General features: G+C 30.4%; 1 protein-coding gene across 1 annotated transcript; it reads right to left on the bottom strand.

Annotated features, from left to right (window-relative positions):
- Positions 1-12,448: 12,448 nt before the first annotated feature.
- Positions 12,449-13,422, bottom strand: LOC145575269 (uncharacterized). The gene is made up of 2 exons (XM_081633158.1): positions 13,123-13,422; positions 12,449-13,027 (listed from the first exon to the last, which is right to left on the bottom strand). The coding sequence occupies exons 1-2, from the start codon at positions 13,420-13,422 to the stop codon at positions 12,449-12,451; spliced, it is 879 nt and encodes a 292-aa protein (XP_081489284.1).
- Positions 13,423-20,177: the final 6,755 nt, after the last annotated feature.

Below are 20,177 nucleotides of genomic sequence, written 5' to 3'. Positions count from 1 at the left end.
TTAGGCTATTCATAGGGAAATTAGGTGAGCGCGCAAAAAAAAAAAAAAAAAAAAAAGAGATAAAAAAAAAGTCTGATTTTAATTGTTATTTTTTTTGTGGTGAATTTTTTTTTATCTTTTTAAATGTAAAGGATATTTAGGAAACTTTTTTTTAACAACGAAATTAGGAAACTGCAAGTACTATAAATCAGCCTCTCTTTGTTTTTTTACCCACAATAAATCTGCCTCTCTGGACCCAAAAAAAAAAAAAAAAAAAATAAATAAAAATAAAAACAAATTAGGCTTCTAAAGTTTTACTTATTTCTTAGGCGCAACAACTCTTCTTAAACTGCTGCAAGCCTCCGAGTTCTTGTCTTGTGTAACTCTTGTACTGTAAGTCTATCTACCAATTTTAGTTATTTTTATTTTCTATATGTTTATTAGATTTATCGTTGTACTAGTTTGAACTGTAGAAATTTTGTTGATTTAATTTGTATGTGTGATTTTATATTACTCTTATTTTTTGATTGGATGATGCGAAGTGAATTCATATTGATAAGAGTTTAATACTTACCTCTAAATTAACATTAAATCGTGATAATCAGTTGTTGATTGAATTGGTATGCTCGATTTGAAATCTATTTGTTAATTGAATTTTTATTTAATTTGAATTCTGTTTCTTAATTGAATTTGTATTTGAATTTGTGATCGATTTGAATTTAGTGTGCTGATTGAATTTTTATTTGTTAAGTTGAAATCAATCTGATTTATGAATTTGAATTGTGATTCACAATGAATTTGTTTATTGAATATGTATATTGTGATTCGATATGACTTAGTTTTTTGAATTTATGTTTTAATGATAATACAATCTTTCCGATATGTGAAGGACTACCTCCGAAATCTTTGCTATCTTTTTTATAATAACCTGTGGCTATGAATCATTGCGACAAAAGAATTTTTTATTATACTACTTTAATACTAATCTCAGAAATGGACGTAGTATGTTGAAATCGCCACTGAATTTAAAGCAATTTATTTTTTTAATTGATTGTAAATCATTGTATTATTTCCCTTTTGAAGGCAACGACAAGCATGGCAAATTGGAGTGAAATTCCTGAAGAAATTAGTAGGAAAATTGCAATGGAGCATCTTGAAAGTTTAGAAGATTTTGAAAATTTTGGGTTGGTCTGTTCAAGTTGGAGAAATTCAATAAAGGATGTCAACAACTTCTGTCCATCGAAAAACACCCAACTTCCTTGGTTGATGTTAGCCGACCCTCCCAATAATTCACACCGTAGACTTTACAGTCTCTCCAAACAAATGTTCCGTAAAATCAATCTGCCTGAGCCTCATGAAGACCGATGGATGTTTTTCTCTTCGAAAGGGTGGCTTATTTCTACTAGTCTCAGTAATCATAACATCACCCTTTTTGATCCTTTCTCTAGTAATGTGATCAAGCCACCGAGTATTCTTCCAAAGTTGATGGATTTTTATGAAGATGAATTATTGGAGGGCGAGGTTTCATCTTTATTTGTGTATTACAAATTCATTATATCGTCTAGGCCGTCTTGTAGTGATGATTTTTCCGTTGCAGTGTTGTTTGACAAAACCCAAAGGTTGGCCTTTTGGAGACCTGGGCAGCACGAGTGGAGTATACCTGATGTGCAATTTACGGTTCATCAAGTGTTTGATGTCTGTTACTTTAAAGGAGAATTCTATGCCGTAGATATGCTTGGAAAGGTAATGGCAACCTCGGTGTTCCTCAACCTGATAAATTTACCATTCCATACTTGGTAGAAGTAGAAAACAGTATGTTGGTAATATATAGGATATTTTTCATGGGTGATGATGGAGCTGAGAATGAAGGCGAGTATTATACTGAATCGTTTGAGATATTTAAGTTGAATGAGGATGGTGAAAAATTCAAACAAGTCGACGGTGTGGGTGATCATTCTATCTTCTTGGGCTTTAACTCTACTTTCTCCGTAAAAGCATCATCGAATAAACATGGGTGTAAAGCGGATTGCATATATTTTACTGATGTCTATAGTGAAGCATTTCGTGCTAGTGAATGCAAGGGAGGAAGCGATATGGGCATTCACAGCTTGAAAGAAAGGAAAACCATTGAGCGAGTCTATCAAGGTCCTTCACAGTTTTGTGATATTACTCCACCTATGTGGGTAGAGCGCCCTCATTTTTAAAAATTGCAACATGTTAAAATTACTCTCATTGTGTTATTGTAATCTCATGTCCGCCCATTTAATTGTTCAGACGATTCATATTAGTCATCCCCAAATTTTTTTATTTTTTTAATTTTTTGAGAAAGAACACCAACTAATTTTGGGTTTAAGTTTTGTTGTTATATTAAATTACTTTTATAATTAAGGTATCTTGGTTCATTGAAGATTTGTAGTGTATGGAATATATAATATTCTTTAGTCTAAAGTAGTGTGACTGTGAGTGTGATTTCTATCTGATTTATCAGGCATATTGATGACAACACTATGTTAAAGTACAATTAGATCTTTAGATTAGAAAATACTAGATTAGTATCACTACGTTGCATAGTAAAGTAATTTAAAAACTTTAATCATGTACATACGAGTAAATTTTAAAAAGGAAGAATTTCCTTAAAAAAAATGAAGGAAGAATGATGTTTGAGATGTTTTTATTTTGTAGCAGACTAACAGTACAATATTCTAATTTTCCTTTTCATTGTCTTAATTTACTTAAACAAAGGGCTATTTTGATGAAAACAGAAAGATAAAAAAGTACTTTTTATATGTTCATAACATTTTAAAATCCTAGATGGCTTATTAGATGAAATACACTCCCTTCTCGCTCGGTTTTGGTGGGGATCGGATGGAAGCTCAAGGAAGATGCACTGGAATTCTTGGGATGCTCTATGTAAACCAAAGGCATTGGGAGGCATGGGCTTTAGAGACCTCAAGGTGTTCAACCAAGCTTTGCTGGCTAAACAGGCTTGGCGTTTACTTACTGATGATTCCTCATTGTTACACTCGATTTTGAAAGCCAGGTACTATAAACATTCGTCAATCATGGAGGCATTATGTGGCTATGACCCAAGTTATACTTGGCGGAGTATATGGGTATGGATCATGCGCAAAAGTTGCTATGGTTTGCTAGCAAATTGGAGATTAGTGACTTTTGAAAATTAATGTCTCTTTGCTGGGCTGCTTGATTCCGCAAGAACAAATATGTGCATGAGCAAATTAACCTTGTTCCATGGATTACTGCAAGGGGTTTTATGCAATTAATTGATGACTATCGCTCTTACTCAAAACGTGTTCGTGGCATTGCTATTGGACCTACTCGGTGTTTATCATCCGCTAGCTGGACGGTCCCTCCTCTAGGAGTTATTAAACTGAACATTGATGCTCACATTGCTAGAGGTGGCTATATGCGACTACTGCAGAAGCTGCTGCTGTCCGCTACGGTTTACAGTTGGTGCAGAGACTCGGGTACAACAATATATGGGTGGAGTCTGACGCTCTTGAAGTTGTTCAAACTATCAACAAGCAAGCCTATGGAAGAGCTCCTATTTTTCTGTTCTATGATGATATTAAATTGCTGTCTAATATTGTTAATGTTATTTATTTTTCCCGCCTTAGGACAGCGGGCAATACCGTTGCTCATCTTGTTTCGAGATGGGACACTAACGGATGTTCGGAGTTAGTTTGTATGAACTCTTTTCCCCAAAGTATCCAAACTTTGGTGGATTTTGATTTGCAATAATTTTGTCTTCTCACCTTTTCCTCAAAAAAAAAAAAAAAAAAAAAAAAAAAAAAAAAAAAACCAAAAAAACAAAAAAAAAACAAACATAAAAACTGTATAGTCTTAAAATGCTTATACGGAGTAGCTTTCTAAGGCCCTTTTCTTTGGAGCTTCTGGGCTGGGCAGACAGAGCATAGCAGATTTCAGCAGAGCAAATTGAAGCAGAGCATAGCGAGCATTTTATTATTATTCTTATTATTATTAGTAGTAGTAGTAGTGGTGGTGGTGGTGGTGGTAATAGTAGTAGTAATATTATTATTATTACTACTACTAATACTATTATTATTACTATTATTAATATTATCACATTATTATTATAATCATTAAATATTATTATTAAATATTATTTTATTATTGTTATTAAAATTAATTATTATTATTATTATTATTATTAAAAATTAATAATTAGTATTATCTTTAAATATTAGTTATTATCTTTAAATATTAATTTTTATTATAAAAAAACAATTATTACTATTATTATTATAATTAATATTATTAATAATAAGTATTTATTATTATTACAATTATTATCATTATTACTATTACTATTATTATTATTATTAAATATTAATTATTATTATTAATATTATAATTATTAAATATTAATTATTATTATAATTATTAAATATTAATAATTTATTTATTATTATTATTATTAAATATAATTTATTATTATTATTAAATATTAATTTATAATAATATTAATTTTTAATAATAATATTATTATTAAATATTTATTATTTATTATTATTATTAAATATTAATTATTATTATTATAATAATTCAATATTAATTATTATTATTATAATAATTCAATATTAATTATTATTATTAAATATAAATAATTTATTATTATTATTAAATATTAATTATTATTTTAATAATTCAATATTAAGTATTATTTTTAAGTAGATTGGAACAAAGCAGAGCAGTGCAGAGCAGAGCAGCTCTAAAAAAGAGGCCTAATATGAGAGAACTTTTTGAAAAAAGTTTGCTAATGTAGTTTTATTAAATTAAATAAATAAATTATACAATCATTTGAAAACATGTAAGTAGTTTAGATGGAGGCTTGTACATTTGATAGGAGATTCGATGGCCAACCACTTATAAGAAGAATGGTTATTAAACCATCTAAGCCAGTTATCGATCTTATTATAAACCTGAAAATAAATCATATAACTAATATATAAAGCTAAACTTTTAGCCAAGCCATGAGACAACGACACTTGGCGAAAATTGTATATATGTAGATAGGCTTCATAGGATAAAAAAAGTAGTTTAGAACTAGCATAGTGCCCGTGCGATGCACGATGTATAACTCTAATTATTAATCCCGTAAAAAAATACTTCAATTAGTAATAAAGAGCTCATTTACACTAACTAATTAATTAATACTTCGTATAATTTTACTACTTGCACAAATTATTACATATCTAAATATTTCCTTTCACATGTTTTCATTGTTTTAATTTATTTCATACGTTTTAATGCCTGTTGACTCGATTCATTATATTTTTTCAATATTATTGTATTGTCATTATAATTATTTAATATTTGTGCAAAGCATGAGGCTTAACCTAATATCTATTTAAAAAAAAAAGGTAATATTTTATTAAATCAATAACATAATATTAAACAGACACCAAGAATGACACATGTCATTTTATGGTGTTGTTTTTTTTCCTTCAAAACTTTCCCATCCCTTTTTAGCAAAAAAATATTTATTTTTGAAATCTTTGTAAAATACAACTACAATAATATTATTCCTCATCTTATATATTATCTACAACAACTTTTGTGTATGGATGACCACATCATATGGCCAGCTAACACATGAGTAACACTTGACCATGTAACCCCTGACTGATTAACACCTGACCAAGTAACCCTTGATTGAATAACCCTTGACCAAGTAAGCCCTGATCCAACCGAGTAACCCCTGATCAAGTAGCTAATGACCGACCGAGTATCCCCTGACCGAGTGAGTAACCCGTGACTGACCGAGTAACCCCTACCATTCTTTCAAAAAAAAAAAGGTGGTGTAGCGAGCCACATATGAAAGGTTGTGTAATATTTTTATAATAATTGTATTCCTTTTTATTTCGTGCTCTATTTGCTTAAAATAGTTGCATAAGATATTGAGACCTTTTAGTTAAGGAAGAATAAGCTATAATTTAGAAGGTTGTTATATAGTGGAGAGTATAATATAGCACAGCACCCGTGCGATGCACGGTTTACAAATCTTAATACTTATATTCATTTGACAAAATTTTAAGATAAAACAATATAATGAGTAATAATGAATTTACTTGCATAGGTGTCTTAATCATACATTTTTCACCTCTCAAAATAATGATATACTACTTTGAAATGGGGGATTTCTCTATGTGTGTGGCTGGATTTACTCGAGTTAACTACTCGATCAGGGGTTAAGTAACCCCTGATCGATTAACCCCTGATCGAACCCCTCGAGTAACCCTTGATCAAGTAAACCCTCGAGTAACCTCTGACCGAGTAACCCCAACCCCTGACCGAGTAACCCTCAAGTAACCTCTGACTGAGTAACCCCTGACCAAACCCCTCAAGTAACCCTTGAGTGAGTAACCTCTGACTAAACCCCTCAAGTAACCCTTGACTGGATAAACCCTCGACTAACCCCTCAAGTAACTCCTGACCGAGTAACTCCTCAATTATATAACCCCTGACTAAGTAACCCTGTACCGAACCCCTCAAATAACCCCTGACCGAACCCCAAACCACGTAACTCGAGTAACCCCTAACCGAAAAAATTGAGTAACCCCGGTCACACGAAGTGGCCAACCACATATAAAAATTTGTGCTTTAAAATAACTTTATGATTCTTAAATTGAATGTAAAGTTTTTAAATATAATTCAATTCACTGAATTGATAATCAATAGGCCAGCTCATTTTAAAAATGATTAAACTTTATCTACCAACTCAATACAACACTTTTTATTCCTGTTGTAGTTCCATGAAAGGGTTTTATTCCTCCGTAATTAGGTGTTTAGATTTCTATTTTCTTTTAGTTTTCTTGTTTTTGCTTGTTTGATTTTTCCTTTTCTTGGTTATTTGTAGCCTCATTTGGAATTTAAAAAAATTAAAAAAAAAAAATCTAAAGCATATACAATAGTAAAATCAAATAAACCGTGCATCGCACGGGCTTCATCTAGTACTAGTATTATATAAAGAGCTTATAGAAGGTATTTTATTAAATTTATATAAATAAAATTAAAATACATGATTTTAATTGTTAGAGATATTGTTTATATTATTTGTCAAAGATTTTATACATGTTTATGTTTGATAAAGATTATATAGCTTCATTCGTAAAAGTAAGTACTTTACTAAAATATTCCTATGTAAATATGCAATATATATGAATAGGATTTTGACAAATATACACCGTGATAATTTTTAAATAATTAAAAAAATTTAACAAAAATAGGGACACGTGTCAGCTTTGGAGCTAGTGTACCCTGTTTTAGTATAGTATATAGATTCTATTTTCAATCAAATTTTGATAGAATTTTAGGATAAACTATAAGTTGAGAGTTTTATTTTCGATAAAATACAAATATTTCATATGTATAAATTGAATTATAATTTTATTCAAAAAAACTATTATATTATAACTTTAAAACAAATACCAATATTATTATTAGTCATTTACATGCCTACTACATAATTTAAATCGACACAAAAGTACATCAATTCCTAACTAATTTTGTATTAGAGATATATTTTGAAAATTTGACATATAGATTAAAAATTTATCTTTAAATTTAATAAACAACCCAGACATCGCACGGGGCACAAAACTAGTAGTTAATAAAAGTTAAATGAAATAAATGATATTACAATTATGTTAAATTACGTGAAACTACTTATAAATTATATTGCACACAATTAATACATATAAATTATGTATAGCCAATTTCATTTGAACTTAAAAGTCCATCGAGTAGGGTTTGTAGTCCCTACCTATGGCATTCATTTCAAGATTTCTTTGAGGTGACAAAGTTCGTCAACAACCCTATTCTTCTTAAGCAGTGTCTTAATCCGGATCAGTGCGTTGTTTTCTATCAATCCCCACTTTTTGATGAAGAGCGTGCTGAGGGGTTTTTTTCGGTCGCCTATTCTTTTTATTTTACTGCAATGTCAATCCAGACAAAGTCACTACTTTTGTATTGATACATCTACATTGATTAGATAGGGAAATAGAATTTCAACCTCGCTTGTAGATCCCAAAGATAGAACAATAACCAACTCATGTCGAAAAATTACAGCATAGCATGTTCGAAATGGCTGGATACACAAGAAAAAAAAAAGAGTCCAAGTAACATAGTTCTCGGCCTTGCTCAGGCTTGCTGCAACATACGGAGTAGTTCACACTACAGAGAGCTATTTCATTCAAAAGTGAAATTTATTCATCTACTACGTAAAAAAAACTTCATTCTGCATTACTGTTTACTAAGATGGTTCATAACCGATCAAAAAGTTCATTCTGATCATTTGGATTCTAGTTTAGGTGAATTGACTCCAACCACGAGTTTCTAGCTTGACAAGGATTTTTGTTGTGTCATCATATGATTTTCTCCTAATTAGCGCAACTAATAATAAAAATCATAACTTAACATAACATAGCTTGTCACACCCTGCAAATCAACAAAAATACCCATAGATTAAGATCAATTTGGGATTATATAGATAAGTAAAACGACATAAATGTTATTATTAAATTTAAACTAGTTAGTGACCCGCCCGGGTTTTTTGTTTCTTTGTTGTTTGTAGATATTATGATATTTCAAGCTTATGGTTTTTTAAAAATATTACTCCTTATTCCACAAAGTTAGTTAATCAATTGTTGTGTGTGACTATTCTATTTAATTCAACGCACTATATTGTCTTGCTAAAATTTTGTACCTATAATTTGCAAGTTTTTCATTTTTAAATAGCATATATATTGAAAATTAAATAGCAATAATAGAATATCGTAAATGCATAAGTAATAGTTAGAGTAATTAACAATACTGTACTTGATTGCTAATTTTTACATTCAGTAGGATATATTATTTATCAAGTAAATCATTTATAGACTCTATCTATGTCTCATTTTTTTCATTTTGTGATGCATCTTGGTTATTTATCGGGAGTTGTTTTTCTTCTGCATCTTCTCCTTGCATAAGGTTCTTTCCACAGTTGAGTAGCTTCGCTTATTCAGTTTCCCTGTACAAATTCATATGATGATATCAGTGCTTTGGGTTATTTTTTGTTGGGGAAAAGAGGGTTTGGGGGTAGGGGTATCAATATACTATATGGTTCTTTTTCTTTTCCGTTCATTATCCTCTGATTTAGTTGATGTTGTGTCACTTGCATTTGGGGAACTTGTGTTGTGCAACATATGCGGATCTTCTTGTGTACCTTGGTTGTCGTTCTTTTTTGATGTTTTCATCATGCCATGATTCTTTTGCAGCAAATATTTTGTTTTTAAGTTGTAGTTTATGTCAAATGTCTTGTGACAATTCAACTCCACCGTGTCACTTCTTGTGTTCACTTTCACTTGGAATACAAATTGTTTTTCGATGCATTCTTTTAGACAACTCATAACTTTGTCCTCCCCGTTAGCCTGCAATTTGTTATTGTAGATTGTGATTTAAATGTGTTAAGCCTTAGGTATCAAAATGTGCATATTATTTGAATAATAGTATTAAATGAATGCAGTAAAATATATTACTCGGTATTTGATTTTCCATTTCTTCTGTCTTGCCAATTTTTCCTCTTTTGGTTTATTTTTTGTGGGTTTTGTGTTTACCTTACTGTAGAGGTCAACCATTTCTTCTACTTCAATTCTGACAACCTTCTCAGCTTCTTTACCAAATAATGTCATTTGGCAGCTTTTACTCCCATCGTCTAATTCCACCTTCAATAAGTACCTGTGTATGGGCTGTATTTGTAAATTGTTATAATTGTAATTTTTTTAGAAAATAATTTCTTACCTTGGTTTTGGGTATTTCGCTCGTAGTTGACAAACCCTACGAAACCGATTGTCATATATCTTTCGCTTGCATGTGTCACATGATAAATATTTCCATTGTCCATCAGTGCAAAGATCCATTATTATTCCCCTGCAAATGAATATTCCCTGTTTTGGGTGTGTAGGTATTAATTGATTAGTTTGATCTGAAAATGTACAATAATGGTGTTTCTTGTATTTTGTTTGAACTTGTATAATGTATGGTGTTTTTTATATTATTGATCTATCATTCTGAAAGTTATTTATTAGTGTATAGGGTGAATTGTTGTTACCTATGATAGAAGTCTTTTGCTTCTGGAATTTCCGGGTTCAAGTATATCTTTGTAGCACTTAACGATCCCAATTGATACTTACCTATTTAATAAGATTTGGGCCTTTGTATTATTTTGTATCGAACTTTAATGCATATTGTGCAGGTGTAGTGGGTTTTGTTTAGTACTTACCTCTGTACTGTGTGACTTTTAATGAGGTGATCACTGCCACTTTTGGACTCATTTCGTCGTTGGTAATATCTGTAGTGATGAGGTCTGTGGCCAATCCCCATAGTGTCACAACGATCTCATTAAACCTGATGATAATTTGTTAATGCCATTTCTTTCTTTACACTTAATATGAAATCAAAAGCTAAGGCTATTCATTAGTGAGGTTTCTTACCGTAGGTCTTCAATGTGAAGTCTCCTTATTGGTGTGTCTTCTCCCTTGACCTTGACAGTGCCTTTATCTTCCACGCCCGTTATAAAAGCAATGACATCTGTTTATACAATTTTAGGAAACAATATTAATCTTATTTGTTTTCTCTCTCTTTTTTTTTCTTAAAAATGTTGTTTAATTAAGTTACATATGCAGTATTCCTCCAAAAAGAAAAAAGAAAAAAATTACCTATGCAGTAGTCCTTTTTGTTGTTTCTTTCTTCCAATCGATGTAAGGGTTTGCATTGAAATATCGGCAACACTCTCTCGTTCTTCAACTATTGTTGTGTAGGGTGTGAATCTGAAAAAAAAAAAGATCACTACGAACAACACAATAATGCTTGTCATGTTTACCAACTTCATAATTGTTGATTGTGTACAGTTTTCCTTCTATGATATCGTCTTTAAACATTTTTATCAATGCCTTTCTTATTGTTGCTTGGATGGAGGTTCCCTATTTTTTTAAAAGGAAATAAATCGTTAGCTTTTGTAAATTTTAAATTCATACATTACTATTGTTTGTATTAAATGTCAAACTTGTTTGTCTATGAAGATCATGTCCAACGATGTTGGCTCCGCACTTGCGTTATAGATCACATTCCATGTTCTCAATACTTGAACTATTAGATGGTTGCCGCTTTTTGTTTGCTTCAAATCGGACATCAGCACTTTTTTTGCCCAGCAATATGAATGAAGATGTTAGTTGTGTCGTTGGAGTCAATTGCTATGTGTAGTTGATAATTATATATATCTTTTTGTGACAGGTACTTACCTATATATTTCAGATGTTGACTCTTAGATTGCAACTCCTTTGTTGGTACTTGAAAAGAAACTTATAACCCCATTTTTTTTTTTTTTTTTTTTTTTTTTTTTTTTTTTTTTATAAAAGGAAAAACTATTGGAGTACGTGGTTGGTTTTTTTCTCCTTCCTTTTTGTAATAGAGTGAATGATTACTTTGGATGCAATGTTAGGTAGTCATATATATATTTCAAATTTCTTTAGACATTAATTTAGTGTCATTTTTGTTGCTGTTGGAGTGTTTTCAGTTTTGAAATTATATACTTAGTGTGTTAATTACTAATTAATAGTTTTCAATTTTAAATTTATATAGAGGTTACTAAATTATTAAATTATTTTAATATACTCTATATAATTAATATAGAATTTAACTATTAGTAATTGAGAATGTGTGCTTTTAATGTGATTAGTAACCGACAATATATTTGAATAGCATGCTCCACTTTTTATTATTATTATAAATACATCATTTATTAGTGCTTTTTTGGGGATAGGATAATTTTTTTTTATTTAATTTTATAAGTTAGTAGTATAATAGATTCATAGATATATATGATCTTTGGCAAATTAATAGATAACAGTTGTATGGAGTATATATTTCATCCTTAAGGGGTTTGCATTTAAATTCTATACTATGATGTTTTCATACCTTTTGTGATATATACTAATTTTCATAAAGTATGAATATGTCACAGCTGAGCTCCTATTAAATTGATAGCTAATTGTTTATTTTGTATTTTTAAAATTATGAAGTAAGGTAACTAATCATTAAGATCTTGGCTTTTAAAAAAAAATTAAAATAAAAACTCATTTTTAAGCTATGTTTGGATTAAATTTTTTGAAGTGCATACAAACCTGCTTATTTGCAAAGACATTGTAAAACGTTATCAATATTGAGATTAACACATCTATGTTTAATACTATGGCTGATTTTATTTTATTACATTTAGAACCAAAGATAATTATACATTAGAGAATATTTCCTTGTACACTACATTCATTGTGGACTTGCTCTCCTCTGTAGTTGATGTAGGTGTAGGGATACATATTTTGAGGCCTTTACGGGTAGTCACTCATGATACCGCAACATAAAGTTGGCCATGACTAAATACGGGCTCGGGTAATTATACCCCTACTTGCTCGAATGTCTGTCCTTGGCTCTTATTTATTGTCATTGCAAAACATGGTTTTAGAGGAAATTGCCTCCGCTTTAAGGTGAATGGCCACTTTGTATCTGATGGTGACATTTCCACCCTGCTGATTGGTACCTTCTTGCCCACATGTGTTCCAGTTATAATTTCGGCTTGGATCACTCTTTTTTCTAATCTTGTGACAATTAGTCTTGTACCATTGCAAAGTCCACGACTGTGGTCAATGTTCCGCAACAAAATAACAGGGCATCCTACCTTAAGTTTTAATTCATGATTTGGTATTCCTGGTAACTGCAGTGTATTTAAGAATTCCGTTGGGTATAATGCTTTGACATTCACCCCCGTCCTAGTCAATGGGCATACTCTATCTGCACTCTTATAGACTTTTTCCTCTCCTGGTATCATTTTGAGTATTTGATCATTGATCTTATCAACCATGTCATTTTTCGATGCAAGTATGGCACGTTGTTGTAGGAATGTTGGGTTGGTGTATTCTTGAAGAAGGTCCAGGTACACACATTCCACCATTTCATCAATTGAGTCTTCTCCGGTCTTTATCAACAGGTCATCAGGTATGTTAATCCACATTGGTTCATCCTCCCCTTCTTTTGCAATTGCTGGTAATTTCCATCTCCTACATGTAATACCCAGTTGCTAAACTCAGCTAGTTGTCTCTTCTCTTCTTCATTACTACTCTGCAATAATCTCATGTTTGTCTCTAATTTAAAGACAGTACAATGTGGCCATATTGCTGAGGATTTGTTAATGGACGCATCTATGACATCTGCTCGATTAGCCTTTTTAACAACAGGAAGAATCTGTCTAAAATCTCCACCTAAGACAACTAACTTGCCACCAAATACTTTTTCTATAGAAGATGGGTCATATAGTTGCATGATATCTCGGAATGTATGGTCAACTGCTTCAAAGGCATGTCTGTGTGCCATTGGTGCCTCATCCCATATAATGAGGCTTGCCTTTTCTATTAAGTGGCCTAGGCTAGATCAGATCCTTGGTCAATGTTGCAGCAGGAATACTCATTTAGTGCAAATCAATATATATATTAAAACTCATGGCAAGGATTGTAATCTTGCCATGTGTTACCAATTTTGCCACGTATTGCCATGTCCCCTACTATTATTAATTACCAATAATATAATGTTTCCTCACAAAAATTTATTAATTGTTAGCATTAATATGTGAACCCATAAGCCATAACCTAATATTCATTAAAATTGAACTATGATCATCACTCTAATGACACATCTTATATGATAATAAAGTTGTATTACAAAGAGTTATTCATGTTCATAAATTCTAAAATTATAATTGTGAACTTATATGTGGACATTTTAACAATAATATGATTACAAATTTATTTTCGTTTCTTTCAGTTACTCAACCATAATTTATATAGGTGTTAACTAAAATATGTAACCCAAAAACGCATAACAATTTTACAAGTTTTTTCTTTTGACCACAAAATATATTTACCCAAATGAATTTATTATGATAGCTAATTAATAAGAAAAAAAAAACCTTTAACAAATAAAACAAATTGATACAAAATAACATTTAGATTACTGCACATTAAATAATGAATTTTGATATTCAATTATATTTAAAAAATTTAACAAATGATATTATTTTTATAAAACCACCAATTGTAGACACCAAATTTTGATCTTACTTTTGTAATTATCACTATTAGTTATTTTTTATTATTATAGTTATTGTTTTATGCAAATAATTATATTTTTTTTTGCTAAATATATTTTATAAACTTACTGACGTTTGATTTATTATTTAAAACGAAGAAAACAAGTAATAATAATGATTTTTATTTATAATTTCCAAAATACATGTTATAATTTGTACTTTTAAACTACTAAATTACAAAATATAAAAGTACAGCTAACACTACATGTATTTTTACCCTACTCCACCGAAATAATTTTCGGGTTTTACTTGTGTATTAACAAGTAAATTAATGCATCCATTAGGAGGACCACTAGCCCCACAATGTACATGAAGTACACCCTTATCATCCTCATGTCTTCCTCAAAGGTGAAGACCGGCTGATATTCCTGGTTTTCTCGAAACATGGTGGCCGAGTTTTAATGGTGTTTTTTTTTTTTTTGTTTGGTTTTTTCGGGTAAGGAGGAAGATGGAAGAAGATAAGAATTAAGTGGTGAGTGGAGATTTTGGATAAGGGTAATTTCTTTTTATAGTAAAAAGTAAGTATTTTAGATCGTATTTTTATATGTATATGTATAATAATCATATAGTATAAAGTACAATATTTTTTGTCTCGCCAGGGGAATATGTCATTTTCTTTATAAACAAGCGTTGTTTACTCCTTTAGAGTACAATAAGTATATCGTATGTTCACTTAGACTGTTAGAGTAAGTTTTATTCTTTTTATTTTATCTAGTGATTTTTGCGATTTGTGCACTACTCTATTATATGACCAATTTACCTAAGCTATAAAGTCCACTACTCTAAAGACTCATGCCCAACCAACATAGGAAATGACAAACATCCCCACACCTAAATGGGTACTATATGTTGTAATGCTAAAGGGACCTCCTTTTATGTACGCTTGTTATAATGTCTTTGTCTTTTTGTCCCGCAGATAATACTTGATCCGATAAATATAAGTTTGGACCAAACCCATTGATATTTATCTAAGGATAATTGAGTATTGTATGGATGAGAGTAAACGGGAAATACTTGTGAATACAACGCGTAGTAATGAAGTATTTATGAATAGTAAAGACAGCTGAAAATTCGGATCGTGTATTGAGTTTCTGTGAATGATGTTGCATGATTATCTTCATTTTGGTATCTTAATAGTTCTGACATTCACGTTTGTTTCCGTTTTTTTTTTTTTTTTTTTGTTTACTTAGTTTAGTTTGTGTATTCTTTCGTCAGTTTTGATAAGCAATTGTCAATAGTTAAATAACGTCAATTTTTTTTATCCCCTGCAGTTAATATTGTATCCAATAAATTTCAATTTGGAGCATTTGCATCAATATTTATCTGATGCTAATTGGGACAGCTGGATTTCAGACGTGTCATGTATTGCATTTCACTATTCAAAACACTATTTGACACTATTCAAACACTATTTGACACTATTCCAAATAGTGATTTCCATTACATTAATTTACGTTGCCGACGTGAATTTGGTCTTCTGTTTTATTTGTTTTCCTGTTGTTTTAATCTAGTTTTGTATCTTTTATTTTTTACGACTATGATAAATATAAATTTGTGTTTTAGTAGAGTAAAGCAAGATAAGGGTTCACCTTTTTTTTTTAAAGATCATTCGGTCAAGGGAATATAGTTTACTCTTAACTACCTGAAATCTATGTCGTATGACTTAATATTGTATGATTTTACATGGTGTATTTTCACTTTGACCATGTCAATCTTATGATTTTATATGATTTACCTTACTCTATACTTTTAGTAAGGGTTATTATTTGTAATGCTCGTACTTTTAAGGTTTTGCCGTATGTTTAGATGTTCTTGGGTAAATTTATATGTACTGTCTAATAAGGGCAGGAGTTATTGTTTTTACTTTTTTTTATAATCTCTGAAATATTTTGTCCAATCCTATTAGTATTGTAACCTAATGTCTTTGTGTAACTTTCAGAGTTGACATCTCAGAGCTGATATTTATTTTATAAGTGTTGTTTTAATACCTTGGTAAGTATAATAGTCACTAAATAAATTTAGGCACTCTGCTATCGTATACCATGTAAGTATTACTGAGTTTGTGACATAACTTGATCATATATTTTCTTTTTTTGTAATACCATGGCATTTTAGAACCTTTTTATGTGAATATTAGAGTTGATTTTATTACGGTTTTCTTTATTTTATCAGTTTAAGTGTTGCAAAACTAATTAAGTAAGTTTGTTACATATAAAACGAAAGAATTTAATATCAAGATTCTCATTATTACCAAAATCTTTATATTTACCAAAATAATCCTTGATTTTTAATTTATTTACTTTTTTTTATTACAAATTAACCCCTTTATTTTCCTATAAATACCCCCTTAATTCTCAAGTTTTAGACACACCAAAAATTCCTACAAATTCTCTCTCTAAAAATTTTCTCTAAAAAATTTTCTCCTCTAATCTTTGCTTTAGTTAAAATCTCTCTAATTTAGCTTTATTCTTAAATTATTAGCTTATTAAAAGCATCTTATAATTAAGTTGATATTGTTATTTTTATTTAAGAGTTGTTATCATCTTTAATTCCTATAGAAAACAACACAAAAATATTTCAAGTTCAAGCATTATATTTTTTATTATCCTTATTAAAAAAATATTATTAAGTCTATATTAAAAACCAAAAAAAAAAGAGGGTTTGTTTCTCAAGATTTAGCTTTATTTTTCAAGTTTATTTTCTCTAATAAAAATAAAAAAAAAGTTCTTTAGCTTTATTTTTGCATTAATTTCCTTTAATATCTCAAAACTCCAAATCACTTAGTCTCTTTTATTGCACTTTAATTAAAGAGTGATCATCCTTTCATCCTTGATAAGTAAGAAGGGTTATCCAAAAAATTGCTACATCTAGTTCGAGGTATTATCTTTATTCCTTTCTTAATTTCCTTAATTATTATTATTATGCTAACTAATGTGTTTGTTTTCATGTGATGTTACCAATAGGGGTAATGACGATATTAGGTGCTAAATTAGCCCTAAATCTCTCATTACTCCACATTAGAAAGCCAAGCCTATTGGTGAGGTGATAGGTTACAAAGAGGGAGGTTAATTGCATTTTGCATTGCATCTCTTTACAATGCATTTTAAATATAAAAGGTTAATACATTCATGTGACTGGCTAATATATATTTTAAAGAATGATTTATTTCTTAAAGTGAGCTTAAAGACCTAAGGAATTAAGAGTTTAAGCAAAGGTTGTTCAAGAGTAAAGAATTACTTACCACGACCCAAAGATGGCCTGTAAAACAACCCTTACGACCAGAATCAGTTCCATTTCTTTAGCTCAAGTGCTAGAACTTTTCAAGAGCTTTCCAACCATATCTCACAATAATTTTTTTGATTTTTCTATGATTTTTAATGATTTTTTTAGTTCAAGATATCAAAGAGATGAAATATGCACGTTTTTCTCTTAATTGCTTTTTAAAAAATTGTATTAATTTATTTTTAAAGAACTAATGGTGGTATGAAACCTATATTACACTATATACTTCTTAACTCATGGAGTTTTAATTAAAATGTCTTTAATCTTATTTTAAAAATAACTTTAGAAATAAGAGTTTTAACCAGCTTTAATTCTAAGTGTTATTTTAAGAATCTTTTATTTTATTTTAAGATGACTTCAGAAATAAAGTTTTAACAAACATTATTTTCTTTTATAATTTCGTGAACCTTTTTATTTCACCCTTTTGTGACACAAGAATGAATCATAACTTTGCTTGTTTATTTCTAATAATTAATGATAGTTAATATAAGGTTATGGCCTCATTTCCAAACATGAGGTTAAGATTAATTATTTAGTTGTATAAGGTTGTAACAATTATCCATCTCCATAAAAATAAGCTTATATCCCATTATAATTACCCGATGGATTAATTGACAATCGAATATAATTAAATAGTTTATTGTTCCCTTTTATTTGGAAGTAAGGCCTTGACAGGTGTCGTGTTTTATTTGGTCAATTCCATTAAGCCTAAACACACAACCCTTAAAACCTTACTGTAGACACCCAAATGTGTCTCCCCAAAACCAAACTCAGTGATGAATACCTTTTGTGTCGAATGATTATCGAATAAGGTGAAAGTGTGAAAGGTCCGGTGTTGTGGTTGGTTTTTATTAAAAATTCTTTCTGTTTTCGAAAACAACTCTATTTTATGAAAATAGTCAATCCAGCTTATTTTTGTCCACGGCAAGGATCCAATAATAGTGTAGTTGAATGGGGCTTGCAAAGAGCTTTCCAACGATATATTATAAGCCCAATTCCGATGAATAATGAGGAAGTTATGGCCAAAATACTAAACTAGGCCCGGTTTGATCTTTATATGCGGCCCGATGATCTAGGGGAGGGCCCAATGTTAATTATTATTCCTAAAGTAATTAGAATTAATTATAGTCTTCTAGAATTCTCTAGAAGGTTCTCTTGAGTCCTAATAAAATTAGAATTAATAATTATATTATGATAAGTTTTATTTGGAATAAAATATTATTTTATGATAAATACGATTTTAATTTTCATACGGACTTTACGAGTTAATTTTGATTCATAAGTAGACTCCGTGTTTGAAAGCGCGTAGAAATCTAGGTTGTTGCCAAACAACAGGCCTGTCGCTACGCGACAAGCCTTGTCGCCACGCGACAGACCTTGTCGCCAAGCGACAAGGTTGGTTTTGCGGTGACAGAGTGGAGTTTTATTCCTTATCAAATTCTACCTATTTCCGGACTGTTTTCTTATAAATAGGGTCCTGAACCTCCGTTTTTAATCATCCACAATCACCATCAATTATCAATTCTCTAGAATCAATCAATCTTCTCTCTAAGCTCTCATCTTTCTAGCTTTTCATAAATAAAATTCCTCATACATTAGCACTAGACACACCTAGCCAAGTTCGAAGTTGCCTTCGCCCTAGACGCGAAAGGTTATAATTTCTGAGGGTTTGGTCCCAAATCTCTATTTCAATTATTTAATTTAATTGTTTAATTTTATACTTTTCCTTGAACTTACTAACGCGTGTATTTTGTTATTAGAAAGAGGTACGAGGCTTCAAAGTATGTAATCTTATTACTCTCTTTCAATGTAGATTGCATGTTTATTAATGTTTAATTCCTAGTATCATGTTAGGATGTTATTTATTGCTTTCTAGTATCATGTTTAGGGTGCCTTTTACTCTTTTCTAATATCATGTTAGTATCATGTTAGGTTTAAAGCTTTGATTTTTATTGTTTAGTGACATGCTAGGGTTTGTTATTAATCTTGTTAGTATCATGCCTAGGATCTTGCTATTAATATTATGCTTTAACATGATTATAATTGTTATAATTATTGTTTTTGTTATTATGATAATTATTATGTTGCTTGATGTTGTATTCATTGTTGTTGCTTGATCACGCCTTTTATGCATATTTAAAGGGAATTTGTACTTGTAATCACGCTTAATAAGATAATTAATAATCTTGTTTAGGCTAATATGATTATAATTCAAGTTATCACCAATAATAGTTTTATCTGTGCATTAAATTCAACCAACATAGATAAACAGGTTTAGGGTTAATCTATTAATTGCATGTCAGTCAGAAAGCGCACATGAATACGAGAAGAATGAAGTAGAGGCCTATTTAGGGCAGGTTCAATCTCTTTTAGATTGGATTTGTACCTTCATCCCTGAACCCTATTTGGTTCAAGACCTTTTGGAGTTGACGATCTCATGGATCATGGATCGTTAAGGGGTGTAATCTTCACCTTGTGAACGGTTTACAAGTTCCTAAAACTTGTTGGCGACTCTTTTTCTCTAGCTTCCTTCCCTTTGGACGCCACCATACTTAAGTGTATGATCACAGTGGGGTTCAAGTTTGGGGTTAATGCTTGAAATATTCCCTACACTTACAAAAATTACCTTCGAGTGAATTTGAAACCTAAAATGAGATTATATAGTGAACCCTTACAGTTTCACTCCAAAAAAATACCTTGA

Source organism: Chenopodium album, chromosome 13 (assembly GCF_948465745.1).
Source record: "Chenopodium album chromosome 13, dcCheAlbu1.1, whole genome shotgun sequence".
NCBI lineage: Eukaryota > Viridiplantae > Streptophyta > Magnoliopsida > Caryophyllales > Amaranthaceae > Chenopodium > Chenopodium album.
The sequence above is the reverse complement of the archived record's forward strand: the minus strand, read 5'-3'. Positions and strand labels throughout refer to the sequence as shown.